The 16,608-nt window shown below is 41.4% G+C and overlaps 2 protein-coding genes across 2 annotated transcripts in view; one reads left to right on the top strand and one right to left on the bottom strand.

Annotated features, from left to right (window-relative positions):
- The window catches only part of LOC129764513 (X-linked retinitis pigmentosa GTPase regulator), a 28,912-nt gene extending 18,102 nt beyond the window's left edge, over nucleotides 1–10,810 (bottom strand). The window contains exon 1 of the mRNA XM_055763670.1: nucleotides 10,430–10,810. Within this exon, the coding sequence (XP_055619645.1) occupies nucleotides 10,430–10,805 (376 nt within the window). The 5' untranslated portion in view covers nucleotides 10,806–10,810. The remainder of the gene's footprint in view (nucleotides 1–10,429) is intronic.
- LOC129764514 (HIV Tat-specific factor 1 homolog) overlaps nucleotides 1–16,608 on the top strand; it is a 214,582-nt gene that overhangs the window by 18,448 nt on the left and 179,526 nt on the right. The gene's annotated exons all lie outside the window — the stretch shown is intronic.

Raw genomic sequence — 16,608 nt, 5'->3', positions numbered from 1 at the left:
CTGCATGTGACCCAATGCTGCGTATTCTTCAACGAATGCACTATATTCCCCTTTTAGACTTGCATCTCGATTTAGTCTTCTTTCTAATTGTATTAGTCTTCTCTCGGCGATTTGCTTTGAGTCACCTAGCTTGCCAATTAGCTCTGATTTTGGTAAGGATACAGTATATCGACCCACGTGATCTCTTTGAGTTGTTTTCACGAATATCTGGATGCTAGGTTGATAACCTTCGTATTAACTGGATTTTCGTTAACGTCACTCGGGTTCATCGGTGTTGATTCGACTTCGGTGTGATAAATTGGTTTCTCTTCGGCCTTCGCTTTGAAGCACACGAGGGTGTGATGTTTTGATTTACACTGCTTGCACGTATATCTGGAATTACATTCCTTCGCGTGATGTCCACGCCGAAAACAATTTCGGCACAATGCATTGGATTTCAGAATGTTATCCCTCTCCGATATACTCAATTTCAGAAATTGAGGGCATTGGTACAGTAGATGATTATTCGAGCACACTACGCATTTCAGTTGGCTAGATGGGCGCACCATAGTATTGCAAGCTTTCATTGGTATAACCTTTCTTGGGTACTTCAGTATAACGTGATCAGTCTTTGGTTCACTGAACCTGCCAGGTAGTGATTCGAGAATTCTAATTCGCCGTTGCAAAAATTCGACCAGATCTTTCAGAGTATCTACTTCTTTGTTGGAAGAGAATTCCTCCCAACTTCGTCTAGTCGTACTATCCAACCGTGAGCTTAAAATGTGCAATAATAGTAGATCCTTGTAATCAATTCTTGATCTAGCGTTTTGACTATTTTGTCGAATGAATCGAGAAGTGAATGTAAATCACTTGCAGACTCCTTCTTGATGCTTGGCAAATCAAAAAGAGCCTGAACCTGTTGTTTTCGAAGGAGCTTTGAGTTCGAATAACGCTTCGTTAGGAGTTCCCATGCTACCGCATAATTCGCCCTGGTAAGAGGAAGCGAGTCAATAACCGCCAAAGCTTCACCTTCAAGTTGACTTCGAAGGTAGTGGAATTTCTCCACGTCGGGAAGATCTGTTTGATCGTGTATCAACGAGATATACAGATCACGGAACGAAAGCCATTCGTCTAGCTGGCCGTTAAATTTTGGGAGAATGATCTGCGGTAAACGAACATGCGGATTTGATCCAGAGAGAGTATTGTCAAGAGAGCGAGTCGTTTGGTTGAGCGTATTTACGTCTGAGTCCTGCTTCGTCTTTTCCAAGAGAAACGATTTCAACTTGAAATAGCGGTTTTCGAAATCAACTCGTTCTTTAACGAATAGTTCTTCCTCGTCGGTCATGTCTTCGTGAGATTCTACGTCGTCAATAGCTTCGGTCATTTCGACCCAGAGATTGTCCAGCCTATCCAGTCGAACTGCAACTTCGGAGTGTCTAGTGTCTTCGGTGTATTGTTCCATGAAGCTGTACATATTGTTGAACGATGTTTGAAGTCCTTTCAGCTTCGTCTGCAGCGCCCATTAGACTTTGCTCTCGACGTAGACGGCATGTTGTGTTCCCTCGAAAAATGAGACCAAAGTAGCAAAGCTTAACGATATAAGGTGTTTGGAAAGCTAATTACCTATTAGCTCTTGAATCGAGCCTTATTTTTCTTTAAAGATGCTCCTCGTACAATTTCGAAAAATAGGAATCTATTCCGAATAGTTCTACTGGATGGACCACCGATTGGTATAACGATGGTTGTTTCGACACGACAAATGAAAATAATATCGACACTGTTCGGCGAGCGGTTTAATACGCGACAATGGATGCGGAACCTTTGCAAAATAAAAAACGAGAGATGCGTAACGTTCGATGGATTTATTACGAGTGTGCTTTACAGTGCTTTACAGGGATACTTATTGACCAGTGGCTCTCAGCAGAACAGGCCTAAAATATAATAGAATGCAAGCTCTTATTGATGTGGACAATTAAGCAGTGGGAATTTCTACGCGCTATTGAATACTGGCAAAAAGGCAATCTAAGGATATTCAAATGCGGCTATTCGGAATTCTTCTGGCTATTTGTGCGTATGATTTATGGCCTTCATTGTGCTACAGATTGATGTTCTTCAGTAATTGGGTATACCGATTTATTGCCCTTTGTATGAATTTAAACTCCTTTTAATCATGAACAATAATTCAACATTGGATTAAACATACCGGCCACCTTGAAAAACTATTTTTCAAAATTCTTCTCTTAAATTTAAATTTTCAATTTTCACCATCACAACGGGAAGGCGACGAACTTCCTTCGATGACAGCTGCATCCACCTGAATCGGGAGAAGGCATAGCTTGGTGATAGGCCGCTTCATCGGCTTCTGATTGTTCGGTAGTTTGACTGTAGCGACTCGAACGAGACCGTCTTCGCCTGGATGGATTTCCACTACTCTTCCCATAGACCATTTTCCTACAGGTAGATTTTCTTCGCGGATTAGCACGATGGCACCAACAAGAAGATTTTGATTTGATGTCGTCCATTTGTAACGTAATTGCAAAGTGGACAAATATTCATTTTGCCATCGCTTCCAAAAGTGCTGTACCATCGATTGGATCTTCTGCCATAAATCTAGCCGGTTCTCGGGTATTTCAGCGAGATCTGGCTCAGGCACAGCCAGCAGAGGACGTCCAATAAGGAAATGTCCTGGGGTTAATGCCTGTAGGTCTCTCGGGTCGGGCGACAGTGGGGTTATCGGTCGAGAATTTAGGCAGGCTTCGATTTGTGCCAAAACTGTTGAGAACGCTTCTACGGACAGTAGGCTGTTGCCGACGATTCTTCTCATGTGGTGTTTGAATGATTTCACACACGCTTCCCAGAGGCCACCGAAAGTTGGTGCGCGGGGAGGGATGAAGTGAAATTCAATTTTCAGACTAGCTGCTTCGAGATGTATGGCGTTCTTATGATGTTGCGACAATAACAACTGGCGAAGTTCCTTGAGCTCCCTTTGAGCGGCTGTGAAGTTAGTAGCGTTGTCACAATATATTGCGCTCGGAAGCCCACGGCGTGCAATGAATCGACGTAGGGCCGCAATGAATGCGGCAGAAGTGAGATCGGTGACCAGTTCAAGGTGTGTTGCTTTGACGGTGAGGCATACGAAGACTGCCACATATGCCTTGACTGGAGCGCCCTTGCGATTGGATGGTTTGATATACACTGGGCCTGCAAAATCCACCCCGACGTGTTGAAATGGATAAGCGCGGTTAATTCTTTCCGACGGTAGCTGACCCATAAGTTGCTCCATATTGCGAGGTTTAGCCTTCGTGCATATAACGCAATTATGCACCACCTTTCTTGCTAAGTTTCTGCCACTAAGCGGCCAAAATTCGTGGCGCATAACTGCTAACAGGAGTTGAGGACCGCTGTGTAAAGTTCTTCGATGTACTGCATTGGCGATAAGCAACGTTAATTGGTGATTTTCTGGCAGGACAAGCGGATTTTTATGATTTTCTGGAACCGCCGCATATTTTAGCCGGCCACCGACTCGGATGAGACCATCCCTGAGCTCCGGATTGAGAAAGCGGAGGCGAGATGAACGAGGAATTTGCTTTGCTTTCGCAAGTCTATCTATTTCGACAGCGAAGTGCTCCTGTTGCACTATTCGCACGAGCGCCAGCAATGTTTGGTGAACTTCTGTGGACGATATTGGGCCAAACCGAGGTGTACAACCTGGAGTTGAATTTTTTGCGAAACGTCGACAGAGAGATGCTACACGTAGTAGTTTCGTGTAGGAGGAATAACGTTCGAAGATATCACAGCTCGTAGTTGTAATGTGTAAAGCGGTTTTACGGATTTCGACACATTCTTCCGACAACGTATGGCAAGAGGATAGTGTGATGTTATCAGGCCACGGCTGATCCGTTGACGCCAGCCAATCGGGGCCATTCCACCACAATAAGTTATTGACGAGAGACGATGCATTGACACCTCTCGAGATGAGGTCCGCGGGATTTTCGAGACTTGGCACGTGTCTCCAAATAGCATTTATCGCAAGCCGCTGGATTTCGGCCACCCTATTCGCCACAAAAGTTTTCCACGTCGATGGAGTGCCGGCGATCCAATATAGGGCGACGGTTGAGTCTGTCCACAAGAATATTTTACCTTCCTTATGACCGATACTGCTCGTTACTGTTTGCAAAAGTTGTACGAGGAGAAGTGCGGCGCAAAGCTCGAGCCGAGGGATAGATTTTACTTCCAGTGGTGCTATTCGTGACTTTGCTGCAAGTAGGCGAACTGTTCCGTTCCCATTCGAATCAAGGGAACGGATGTACAAACAAGCACCGTATGCTTGCTCCGATGCATCGCAGAAACCATGCAGTTCGACAATTTTGGTCTTTTCAAACGGGAGGACGAAGCGTGGTATCCAAATTTTATTCAATTCTGGCATTTGTAATTGATACTCTTTCCAAATTTCACAATAAACATTGGGCAGAGGCTGATCCCAAGAGAACTCTTCTTTCCATAACATTTGGATGAACATCTTAGCCTTGACAATTACTGGACCGAGCATACCAAGTGGGTCAAATAAGCTGGACATTTGAGACAAAATAGATCGTTTCGTGTACGATTGAATTGGAGCCCACCTTGGCACTTTATATTTGATCACGTCAGTGTGCGGTTCCCAAAGAAGTCCCAAAGTTTTTATTTGAGAATGTGTATCGAATTCTAATAGAGTTTTAGTTTCTTTAAGTTGATCGGGAAACATGTTCAATATTTCCTGAGAATTCGATGAGAATTTCCGAAGCGGAAGTCCCGCTGTTTCAAGAACGCCAACTACTTGGGTGCAGATTTCTTTCAATTTACTGATATCGTGGGAGCCGGTGAGCATGTCGTCCATATAAAAATCTTTCTGGAGTACGGGAACAGCAAGGGGAAACTTTGCCCCTTCATCATGTGAAAGTTGCTGTAGGACTCTCGTGGCGAGAAATGAGGCGCTATTTGTCCCATAAGTGAGAGTTTGAAGTTGGTAAATTCGGAGCGGAAAATCTCGTGTGTCACGCCAATAAATTCTCTGCAACGGTTGATCCGTCGGATGAACCAATATCTGCCTGTACATCTTGGCAATATCAGCGCTAACTACGAACGCGTGCATACGATAACGCATAATTATGGAAATCAGCGAATCCTGGATTGTCGGACCACTTAGAAGCACGTCATTCAGCGAGATTCCGGATTGGGATTTTGATGACGCGTCAAAAACGACGCGTAATTTTGTTGTAGAACTTTCGGGCCGCAAAATTGCGTGATGCGGCAAGAAATATTGTGGTGATTGTATTATTTCCGTGGATGACACCTCTCTCATATGTCCCATCGCTATATATTCTTCAATGAAATCATGATATTGACGTTTAAGTTCCTCATTCGATTCGAACTTGCGTTCTATCGATAAAAAACGGCGTTGAGCGGTGATTCGATTGTCTCGAATCTGTGAGATCAATTCGATTTTCTTCGGTAATTTCACGATATACCTGCCATGAGAATTGCGTGAAATGTTTTCCTGGAAGTGGCGTTCACACTCACGTTCCATCGGAGACCAGTTGTCATTAGAAGAACAGGATTCTAACTCCCACATTTTCCGTACTAAGAAATCTAGGTTATCGAGACGACTTAAATGAAACGAATGATGAGGCACACGTTGAAGCACTTCTGTGCATTTGCCCGAAACGATCCACCCAAATACTGTTATGGCGTTATGGCAAAATCAGTCTCGGAAGATTGCTTCCGAGACTGATTTTGCCATAACGTAGGAGATCTGCAAAACATTCATTTCCTACGATGGCATCGATGGGACCGGGCACGTTGAATGTAGGATCAGCTAGACGAATTTGAACAGGAATGTTCCACTCAGTGACATCCACGGAGCTCGAAGGCAGCATTCTAGTTATTGATGGCAATACGAGGAACGAGAGCCGCTTTTGAAAAGCCGAGAAACGAGACGAGATAACCGCTGTTGCAGAGTAATTCACTTTTGCGATTGTAGAACCAATTCCTGCCACGTCTGTGGTTGTGTGAATACGATCGAGATTGAGTTTGTACCGCAATGCTTCTGTTATAAAATTGCACTGCGATCCACTGTCGAGAAGTATTCGCGCTTGAAAACGCGTTCCGTTCTGATTTTTGAAGTCGACTAAAGCTGTCCATAAAAGAACTGTTTTGTTGTGGGATTCCACGTGTGTTGTTAACGCATCAGGTGGGTTTGAGGTAGGTTCCAAATCTGACGATGAATTTGCGAGATGAGCTGACGGAATTTGATCAGCGCGAAAGGTGAGAGTGTTTAATGGCGATGAGTGCGATAATCGAGAAGGACCAGGTTAGGTTTGGCTGGTTGGAATTTGAAACGATTGATTTTTTCGATAATTATTTGGTGTAATCAGTTGATCTACTACAGGTACAAGGCGGTAAATGGAGCAGTGTGTTATGTTTGCGGTTGCACTTTCGACAGGTTCCTGATGGACAATTTTGGCAACTATGTGCTGTTGTTTTCAAACAATTTAAGCACAGACGATGCATTTTCACGAGATCTAAACGTTGCTGAGGCGATAGTTTAATGAATTTACTGCAGTTCCCGAGAAAATGAGCTTGATCACAGCACTGACACCCGTGATGGGTTGACGATGTTGTTTCTGCTACGTGGAGAGTTGTTTTCTTAGGCTTAGGATTTGTTTCCACAAATCGAGATTGATGATGAACGTTGAATTGTGGAGAAAGTGATTGGAGCACGCGGGCGTGATCTTGTAAAAATTTGATCATATCGACATATGATGGCATCCCATCATTCGGTGCGTTGTCCGAGTTTCCTCTATCTCTTGATGAGAAATGTTCCCATTCACGTAGGGTATGATTGTCTAATCGGAGGCTCAAATGATAGACGAGAATTGAGCTCCAACGATCGGCCGGTTCACCAAGACGCTTGAGAATTGAGACGTTGCGTTCGAAGCTATCAACTAAACTAAGCAAGGACTCGGGAGACTCCCGACGAATCGCGGGTGTGTCAAACAGTGCTTTCAAGTGACACTTTATTAGCATTCTCTTGTTGTCGTAACGACTGTTCAGAATTTTCCAAGCTAAGGAATAATTTTCCGAGGAAACTGCAATTGAATCAATCACTCGGAGGGCATCACCCCTCAAACAACCTTTCAAATATTGAAATTTTTGAATTTCGTTCAATTCACTACTTGAGTGAACCGCAGTATGGAATGAATCGTGAAAAGATTGCCAATCTTCAAGCTTACCGCCATAATCAGGTAACTTGAGATCCGGGTATTTCATTTGGTTAAAAGATGCTTCTTTCCCTTTTATCGTGCTCAGCCCTGCTTGTGTTGGTGAATATGTAGTTAGTATGGATTTGTAAACGAAGTACTGCTCCTCCATTTCATCGAGTAAGTTATCATAGTCTTCCTCTGATTTAGATAGAAGTTGTAACTCCAAAATTACTTCTCGATATTCAACAAAAAGTTGTTCCAACCGAGCCAACCTCACCAAAACCTGTCCTGAATCTCTCTCCGAATTGAAATTTTTGACGAATTCACCAATTTTGTGAAACGACCTTTCGATATTATCCGCCCGCCTTTGGGCAATAGCAGCACCATTGCTCGCTTTGGGCTCTTCAGAGAGCATTGCGCTCGAATCGGAGAAAGATTCGTCGGAATTCAGTTCTTACGTTTTAAATAAATTTGGAACGAACCCACCTGATTTTAGCGTGCGTTGTTTCGTTGCGGCACAGAAGATAGAAGCGACGACAGCGATGAGTGGTGACAATTATCAGCGATGGGGATACCAGCGTAAGGCGTTTTATGCCGACGGGATTTATTCTCACTCCACAAAGGTAATCGGTATTACCAATATTTCTTTCTTTTTCCACTATAACTTTTTGCTCTGCGATTTTTCACCACAGTAATGAGTTAACGCGTAGTCTACGAGTGAATATTCGACACAAGTTCGCGAAATAATGCTACTCGCGATCACTGGTTTTCTGGTTTATTCATTAACTCGCAATATGTTTGTAATGATACACATTTTTTTATATAGTTTCACGGATGTCCCGTGTGTATAAAATTGTTTAAACCACTCTACCGAAGCACTTATATTTCTCGACACTCAGCGGGGCGCAGAGAACGCGGATTTTGTCACGTCGAGTGAACAAGACGAATATTTGACACTTTATAATACACGTCTTCGAAAAAGTTTTTGTTCACTGATCGATAGAAAACTACGTTATTACGCGGATCCGGTTCGAAGGACCATGTTTCGACACGACAAATGAAAATAATATCGACACTGTTCGGCGAGCGGTTTAATACGCGACAATGGATGCGGAACCTTTGCAAAATAAAAAACGAGAGATGCGTAACGTTCGATGGATTTATTACGAGTTTGCTTTACAGTGCTTTACAGTGATACTTATTGACCAGTGGCTCTCATCAGAACAGGCCTAAAATATAATAGAATGCAAGCTCTTATTGATGTGGACAATTAAGCAGTGGGAATTTCTACGCGCTATTGAATACTGGCAAAAAGGCAATCTAAGGATATTCAAATGCGGCTATTCGGTATTCTTCTGGCTATTTGTGCGTATGATTTATGGCCTTTATTGTGCTACAGATTGATGTTCTTCAGTAATTGGGTATACCGATTTATTGCCCTTTGTATGAATTTAAATTCCTTTTAATCATGAACAATAATTCAACATTGGATTAAACAATGGTTGAAGGATAACGACGAGATGAACGGATTTGATGTTTCGACCTTTTCCTTGGATTTATTTCTCTTCCAGATGAAATGATAACAGTCAGAAACAATGACTATTGTTATCGTTGGGAACGTAACCTGATTCCACAAAAAAGGACCGTGAGCAGAAATGGGATTTTTCTTGTAATGTAATGGAACCGCGCTCACCTATTTGTTCGTTAAAACAATGCCTTGTATGGTATTATCAATTCCTTCATTGATCCTTGGATTATTGTAGTGAAATTGAAGATGGCGAATTTTCCACAATATCGAAAGATATTGTATCCTATATTGGGTATTGACTGCAATGGCGCCAGGTGAATTTCCTTTGGAATAGCCTCCGTTGGATCGCTTCGAGAATCCGGTTCGAAGGACCAGTTGTTCGATAGCTGGATGGGGTTGCCGACTGGATTCCGATTGGATGATGCCCCGCCAAAGTATTAGCGTTAATCGCCGATGCAGTCCTGCCGATTCGGTTGGATACCCTGCCGAAATGTGGGTTGAACTCCAACGCAGTCCTTGCGTATCCGTTAGATCGTGGATATTTTCAGTACGCTCAACTTTTCAGCATCTTCCAGTGGTTTTTCTTCTCTCCTGTTGTCCAGCTATTGAATCAATACCATATTTGTCAAATTTCATCAAGTCACGAACGATTTCAAATGGCTCCTTGATTAATGCAGTCCTTGACGTTCGATAGAAGACACCGAAGTCATAATTAATTGTGTCACGACCACGAGCAGAATGATTATTCATATACGCGAACAAATCTGCGAAACGTTTTTCTGCAATCCTTTCAATCAAGGCTTCAGGCAGCTGCTTCAAAATTTCTAATGGTTGCTCCGATAGCTGTTCTAGCATAAATTGCAATCCGATGTCAGTTTCATAAAGAGTGCAGTCTTCCGGCATAGCAGTTCTACTGCGAGCAGAACTGGTACGAGGGTATCTACCAATTTCTTTATCGCTGATAGTTCTTCATCGCTGAAGCTTATCCTGTGTCTCGTTTTCAGATCGAGCAGCGATTTTTGAACTGGAGCTCGGAGGTCGTAAAATCGGCGCAGCACTGTCAGTTGGTTTTTTCGATCTTATTTTGATTCTCGAGTAATATTTCAAAGCGGCATAAAGGCGAATATTATTTATGGTGTAAAAAAGAAAATTACTGAAATTACCGGTTATAGATTGTAAAATTATCGGTAATTCGGTAATCAAAAATTACCCGGTATTACCGGTAAAACTGGTTAGCAATCCCTATCCGGCACCTTAGTGATGGATGGTTCAAAGGGAGCACCTTTCATGAATGGGGAAACGAATGAAGGGCATTGGCTCATATTCAGTTCATCCACTATCCAAGGACTGCTGTTGGTCCAGTGGCTTATAGAAAATTGGCCTAACAAAACTTGTATGCTGTATTTTTTTTTTGTCAAATTTCAAAATTGGCCATCGCCAAACATAATTACGCGAATAATCAGATCGAGCATTTTACTGAACATTCCATTTTCATATTCGGCTGAGTTACCGTGAATTGCATGGAACGCTTCATGATATAACATAAAAATCCCTTCTACTAGCAGCTGATCCCAAATCATCTCGCTCTAGTCTTTTTCAGGTCAGAATCGCAAATTCCTTCATGCCCAACCATCCCATCAACAAACACCCAATGCAGCTGCAGCTGCTGAATAATACTTACCGCAAATAACGCCGCTCTGTTTGTGGCCGCAAACAATTTTCCTCACTGGGTCGTTTTTTATGAAAAAATAGCTCTGCTGCTGGCGCTGGGCTGCCGTTTGGGGACTGAGTGTTACCATCGCTCCGGACGACGAGGTTGATGAGCTTGTTTGTCGTCCTCTGGATGCTGAACCATTTTGTTGGCCTGTCTGGCTCTGGAGCTGTGCCGTCTGTGGCGCTGGTGGTCGCAGCTGCCGGTGCCGAACCGTTCCGATGGTGTCCGCTAAGTATGATTTCCCCAGCGTAAACACGGCACCCGTTTCTGGTCGAGTGTTTGGTGGTGTGTTGTTTCCGTGATATATGAGAAATGATTTCCGAAAAAAAGAAATGAAAAACATTGACATTAGGATTAGGGAGATAAATGAAGTTTGAAATGAAATTCTCGTTTCACTGATAACCGTGATCGCAAACTGATTCGTAACCCTTCGACGTAATATTACGTCTTTCATGAAACGTGCTAAATCAGAAGCATGTCATGTTTTTATGAAATAGTTTGAAAGTTAATAGCCACTCTTACTGCTAACGGATTTCGATTATTTGTATAGTTATCCAATCGTCAGATTTGCTTCATATATCCAGTATTCAACATCACACATCACACATAAAGATTTTGCTGGAAGCGAAATGCGACAGCCTAATCATTTCGGAGGTTCGAAAGTGTGATGTGAATGAAAGATGTCTCACGCTGTTCGAATTTCCGGTATATATTTTTGCAGCAGTTTTGTTCGTAACAGCTCAAAACTGTAAACAAATTTATTTCAAATCGTTATAATAAAACATAATAAATTAAGTACACATCAAGGTGAAGGTGGAAGGAAGCCACAAATATTTTTTCACGTTTGGGCATCAACACTCTATAACTCTTTCTAAGACACTACCGACTCATAGTTTTTCAGTTTTGGGTAATTATCGAAGATTTCTCTTACTAAAATCGAAAGTTAAACTTGAGTCAAAGAATTCCAAAATGCTGTGGAAAACTCATATTTCCTCCAACCCAAACGGAATACAAACTTTCGTTCGAATCAAAAATACAAGTTTTTAATATCTGCATTTTTAGTTCAATTTCATTTGGAATTGAACATCGGTCATTCAACAATAAAAAAAGTTGAACAGAGTAAAAATATTCATAACGAGATTAGTAAAGAGAGAGTAGAAGTGGGAGGATAAAAAAAAGTTGTGCCATAGTGTACACGATTCCAGCCCTTCTGGTTATCAGAAACAAAAAAAATTGAACAGATTCTGAATCAGTAAAGATGCCGCTATCGCATGAAGTTTGGACAAGTCAGAAGCATCTTTTTTGACTAAATGGCGGCCGTTTGATAAACAAAATGCGGTTTCAAATGGTTTTTTCTTACGATTCCCGATTTTTTTTAATAGTTAAATTTATAAAATATTGTTTTTTTTAAGGTTCATGCGATAATGAGTTGCCTGCAGATTGTATCCATATAAATTCGACATGAATCGGTTCAGTAGAACTTGAGATATCGTGTACGCCAGTTTGAAAAAAAAAAACAGTTTCGAGAATAACGCGTTGGAGGTGGCTCCCGTGGCCGAGTGGTTAACGTCCCACATTATCATGCCGGGGGTTCGGGTTCGATTCCCGTTCTGGTCGGGGGAATTTTTCGTCAAAGAAATTTCCTCCGACTTGCACTGTGGTTACGCGTATTCTAGAGCTTGCCACTCAGAATGCATTCAAGGCGTGTTATTTGGCATAGAAATCTCAACTAAGTACTAATTAATCCTTTCGTTACGAACGTCGTCTATAGACGACATCCGCGCGACGAGCTGTGCGTACGAGCGTCGTCTTTAGACGACATGAAATTCATACTGCTCTTCGATCACACCAGCGCGATGTGCATGCTTTTCGGCCCAGTGCTCCGTACAGGGATAGTACTTCGGCGGAGCACACTGGCGTAATGAAAGGGTTAAAATGACGCAAGTAATACTACGTTGAGACGACGAAGTTCCTCTAGGAACGTTACCGCTATTTAAGAAGAAGCGTTTGAAATTCATTATTATGGCCGTATCAGGTTAGATGCCGCATAACTAAAATGGCTCTAACTCTGTAAATAATAGGATTTTCGATAAATCTTTTCTAAGGTATATTCTTAAATGCTTAATCTACTGAAATATGAAGGAATAAAATTTTGATTTTTTTCAAATTAATAGACTAGAATATTGCCTTAAGCCGCCATCCTCAAAGCCGTTCTTGTTCTCGATAAATTCTCGGCACATTACAGTTTAGAGAAACTACGAACGAGTGATGGAACCATATTTTCTTCCAACTTCACCTTCCAGCTAAACCAAACGATCCGTATTGCGAGAAAGACTGAAGAGCATTGCGAACGAAATTAACCAACTGGATATAAGAAGACGCATAGTTAGAAATCCCAAAAGACAAGGAAATCCTTGAGAAAATGCTGAACCTCCTTGCATCAGTTGATCCTGAAGATGAAAACCCCAACAAAAAAAAATCTGGTTGGGGACGTTGAAGAGCCTCTAAAAGGGCAGGGTGCTTTGTGAAAGATCATCCTGGCCTGATTATATTAGGCTGTCAAAAAAGTCCTGCGGTATTTCCGCGAGGTGTTGTTTTTTTTATCCCATTTATCTATTTAAGGCTCATTAGCATTTTGGCTGTAACAGAGCCGAATTTTAATCGTGTACATGTCACATGGTTATCATATCTATAATTAGCACATTACACAGTTGCCATTCGCCAGTATTCCTTCTATACCATTACATATGGTACATTCACACAGTAGCCATTTAGGCGTAAGAGTTATTCTTTCTGTTCTTCCATTATCCAGTTGGACCACCGGACAGCGGAGACAGTTGATTGATCATTGTTGAGTTATTTATAGAACAGTAGCCCGATGTGTCTGGCAGAGCAGAGCAGTTGTATGGATGAATCGATGTTATTTCGACCGTGGATCGATCTCCATCGCTGATGATTGTTGCGTGGACGTAGCTATTCTGTAACAACACAAAGATGGTCAATGAGGGCCCTGAGTTATGAACTCACGATCGATCGCTTACTAAGCGAACGCGCAACCAATGTGGCTACGGAGACCCCCCGAGGTGTCGTTGTAAGCGCGTAATTCTAGTTGTATTCATTGTATCGAGTCATACTATAGCTTGTTGGAAAGGTATTTTTGCGCGCTATAATATAGACCTTGACAGTGTTTTGTTCGGTTAAGTCGTTCGTGAGTTATAGTATCGTAAATATGGAGCAAAATAAAAAGAAAATCCGACATATTTTACAGTACTACTATGACAAAAGCAAAAATGAGTCTCAAGCTGCCAATAAAATTTGTGCAGTTTATGGACCCGATACAGTTTCCATTTCCACCGCACAACGATGGTTTCAACGTTTTCGTTTGGTGTAGAGGTCGTCCAACATACGCCACGCTCCGGAAGGCCTGTCGTCGAAAATTGCGACAAAATCGCTGAATTAGCCGAGAAAGACCGGCATAGTAGCAGCCGTAGCATCGGCCAAGAGCTGGGGATAAATCATCAAACCGTTATTTATTTATTTTATTTATTTAATTCACAAATACAACAGGCTACACATGCCCTAATGTATGATATAAAAAACTAAAACTAAAACTATTTTTCACTAAGCCTACTAAAACTAATACATAAGAAATTTCAAATTATGTAAGAGCAATAACATACAATTTTTTGAGGGACGAACGTGAAAGATGACAGTCAAAACAGGAGCTACAACGGTTAAACAAACGGCACATACTAGTCACAGGTTCATGGTATCCGTAATTTGTTCGTGTTGAGGAGATGTAGAGAAATGACGAGAACGCAAGTTACGACGATTAACATTAAAGTTGATTAACCGGAGAAGCTCAGGACAGTCGATTCTAGTGGTAATTAAGTCCGAAGTAAATAGGGCTTTGGCAACGTTTCTCCGTGAAACTAATGTGTTAATCCCTATTAGTTTGCATCGATCCTCGTAGCTAGGAAGATTTATTGGGTCATTCCATGGTAATTGCGTAGTGCGAATCGGATGAGTTTCCGCTGGATCGACTCAATTCGATGAACACTATTCTGGTAGTACGGCGACTACACCACACAAGCATACTCTAGAATCGAGCGAACCAACGAGCAATAGAGAGTCTTGATACAGTGCACGTCCTTGAATCGCTTTGTGACGCGGAAGATAAATCCAAGTGTTCTGGACGCTTTAGCGATGATATAGGATACGTGGTCGCGAAAAGTGAGTTTCGAATCCAGCATAACGCCGAGGTCCTTAATGGTACTGACACGATCCAATTTAACACCATGCAGCTTATATTCGAAGATTATCGACGAACGCTTGCGTGAGAACGATATTACCGAACACTTTGATGGATTCAAAAGCATCCTGTTGTTTGCACCATTTGTTGAGTTTGCACCATTATTAACCATTGGAAGAAGATTGGATTCACAAAGAAGCTCGATGTATGGGTGCCACACACGTTGACGCAAAAAAACATCTTTGAACGTATCGACGCATGTGAATCGCTGCTGAATCGCAACAAAATCGACCCGTTTCTGAAGCGGATGGTGACTGGCGATGAAAAGTGGGTCACTTACGACAACGTGAAGCGCAAACGGTCGTGGTCGGAGCCCGCGGCTCAGACGGTGGCCAAGCCCTCATTAACGGCCAGGAAGGTTCTGCTATGTGTTTGGTGGTATTGTCAAGGAATAATCTATTATGAGCTGCCAACAACTGGACCGCTTGAAGATAGCACTCATGAAGAAGAGGCCATCTTTGATAAACAGAGGCCGCATTGTCTTCCATCAGGACAACGCCAGGCCACACACTTCTTTGGTGACGCGCCAGAAGCTCCGGGAGCTCGGATGGGAGGTTCTTTTGCATCCGCCGTATAGTCCGGACCTTGCACCAAGTGACTACCACCTGTTTTTGTCCATGGCGAACGAGCTAGGTAGTCAGAAGTTAGCCACAAAAGAGGCCTGTGAAAATTGGCTATCCGAGTTTTTTGCCAATAAGGAAGCGAGCTTCTATAACAGGGGTATTATGAAGTTGGCATCTCGTTGGGAACAAGTCATCGAACAAAACGGCGCAGATTTGACTTAAAACAGATGATTGTAACTCATTTTATGAACAAATGAAAATTCAAAAAAAATAACACAGGACTTTTTTGACAGCCTAATATATATATATATATATATATATATATATATATATATATATATATATATATATATCAAATTATATATATATATATATATATATATATATATATATATCAAATTATATATATATTATATATATATATATATATATATATATATATATATATATATATATATATATATATATATATATATATACATACTAGCTGACCAGGCAAACGTTGTTCTGCCAAATAAATTATTTCTAGTGAATATTTTGGGTGTTGAATAAAACACACTAATGTATTGTAAGTGTGTTTGAATATTTTTACGATCTTTAAAATAAATCGAATGCGAGCGATAAAAAACGAATTAAATGATTTGAACGAAAGGTTATATGATGTTTCTTGGTGTATTTCATTAACGTAACTGACATGTTTGATCTCTTAAAAGTTAAACGTCAACTGAAAAACGTAATATAAGTTTGTCGTAAAGTAGAAAAAATTAAATATAGAAAATCAATATTTATTGCTGTCTCCTTGTTAGAAAATACTTGCATGTGATTTTCAACATGGCTTAGTTTATAACAGCTTGGTCTCGTTCATAAATTGGAAAACAGCGATACGCCAGCTAACTTCAATGGAGCTGATTAATCGGCCTGTTTGGAATCGCGTTATTTTATCGTTGTCATTCAATCGAGGAGTATTTATATCGGTAATCTAAGTTTGAAACACAGCCATATTGTTTCCTTTTTTCATGGATGTTTTTATTACTCTTCACCGATTTGTAGAACTCAATATTCATATATGCACATGAGTGATCGGATTTTACAATTCGATCGAAATCGACTTTTACACTCTTAAATTCGTTCGCCTTGTCGCGAAACAATGGTCAAAATAAGTCATCCGTATTTGTGGTTCAATTTACTCTCTATCTGATCGGCATAATTCCGGAAATAATTCTAAATTGTTGACATGTGAATGAAAATTATTATTCGATTTCGTTTGGATG

Source organism: Toxorhynchites rutilus, chromosome 2 (genome assembly GCF_029784135.1).
Source record: "Toxorhynchites rutilus septentrionalis strain SRP chromosome 2, ASM2978413v1, whole genome shotgun sequence".
Classification (NCBI taxonomy): Eukaryota; Metazoa; Arthropoda; class Insecta; order Diptera; family Culicidae; genus Toxorhynchites; species Toxorhynchites rutilus.
The sequence above is the reverse complement of the archived record's forward strand: the minus strand, read 5'-3'. Positions and strand labels throughout refer to the sequence as shown.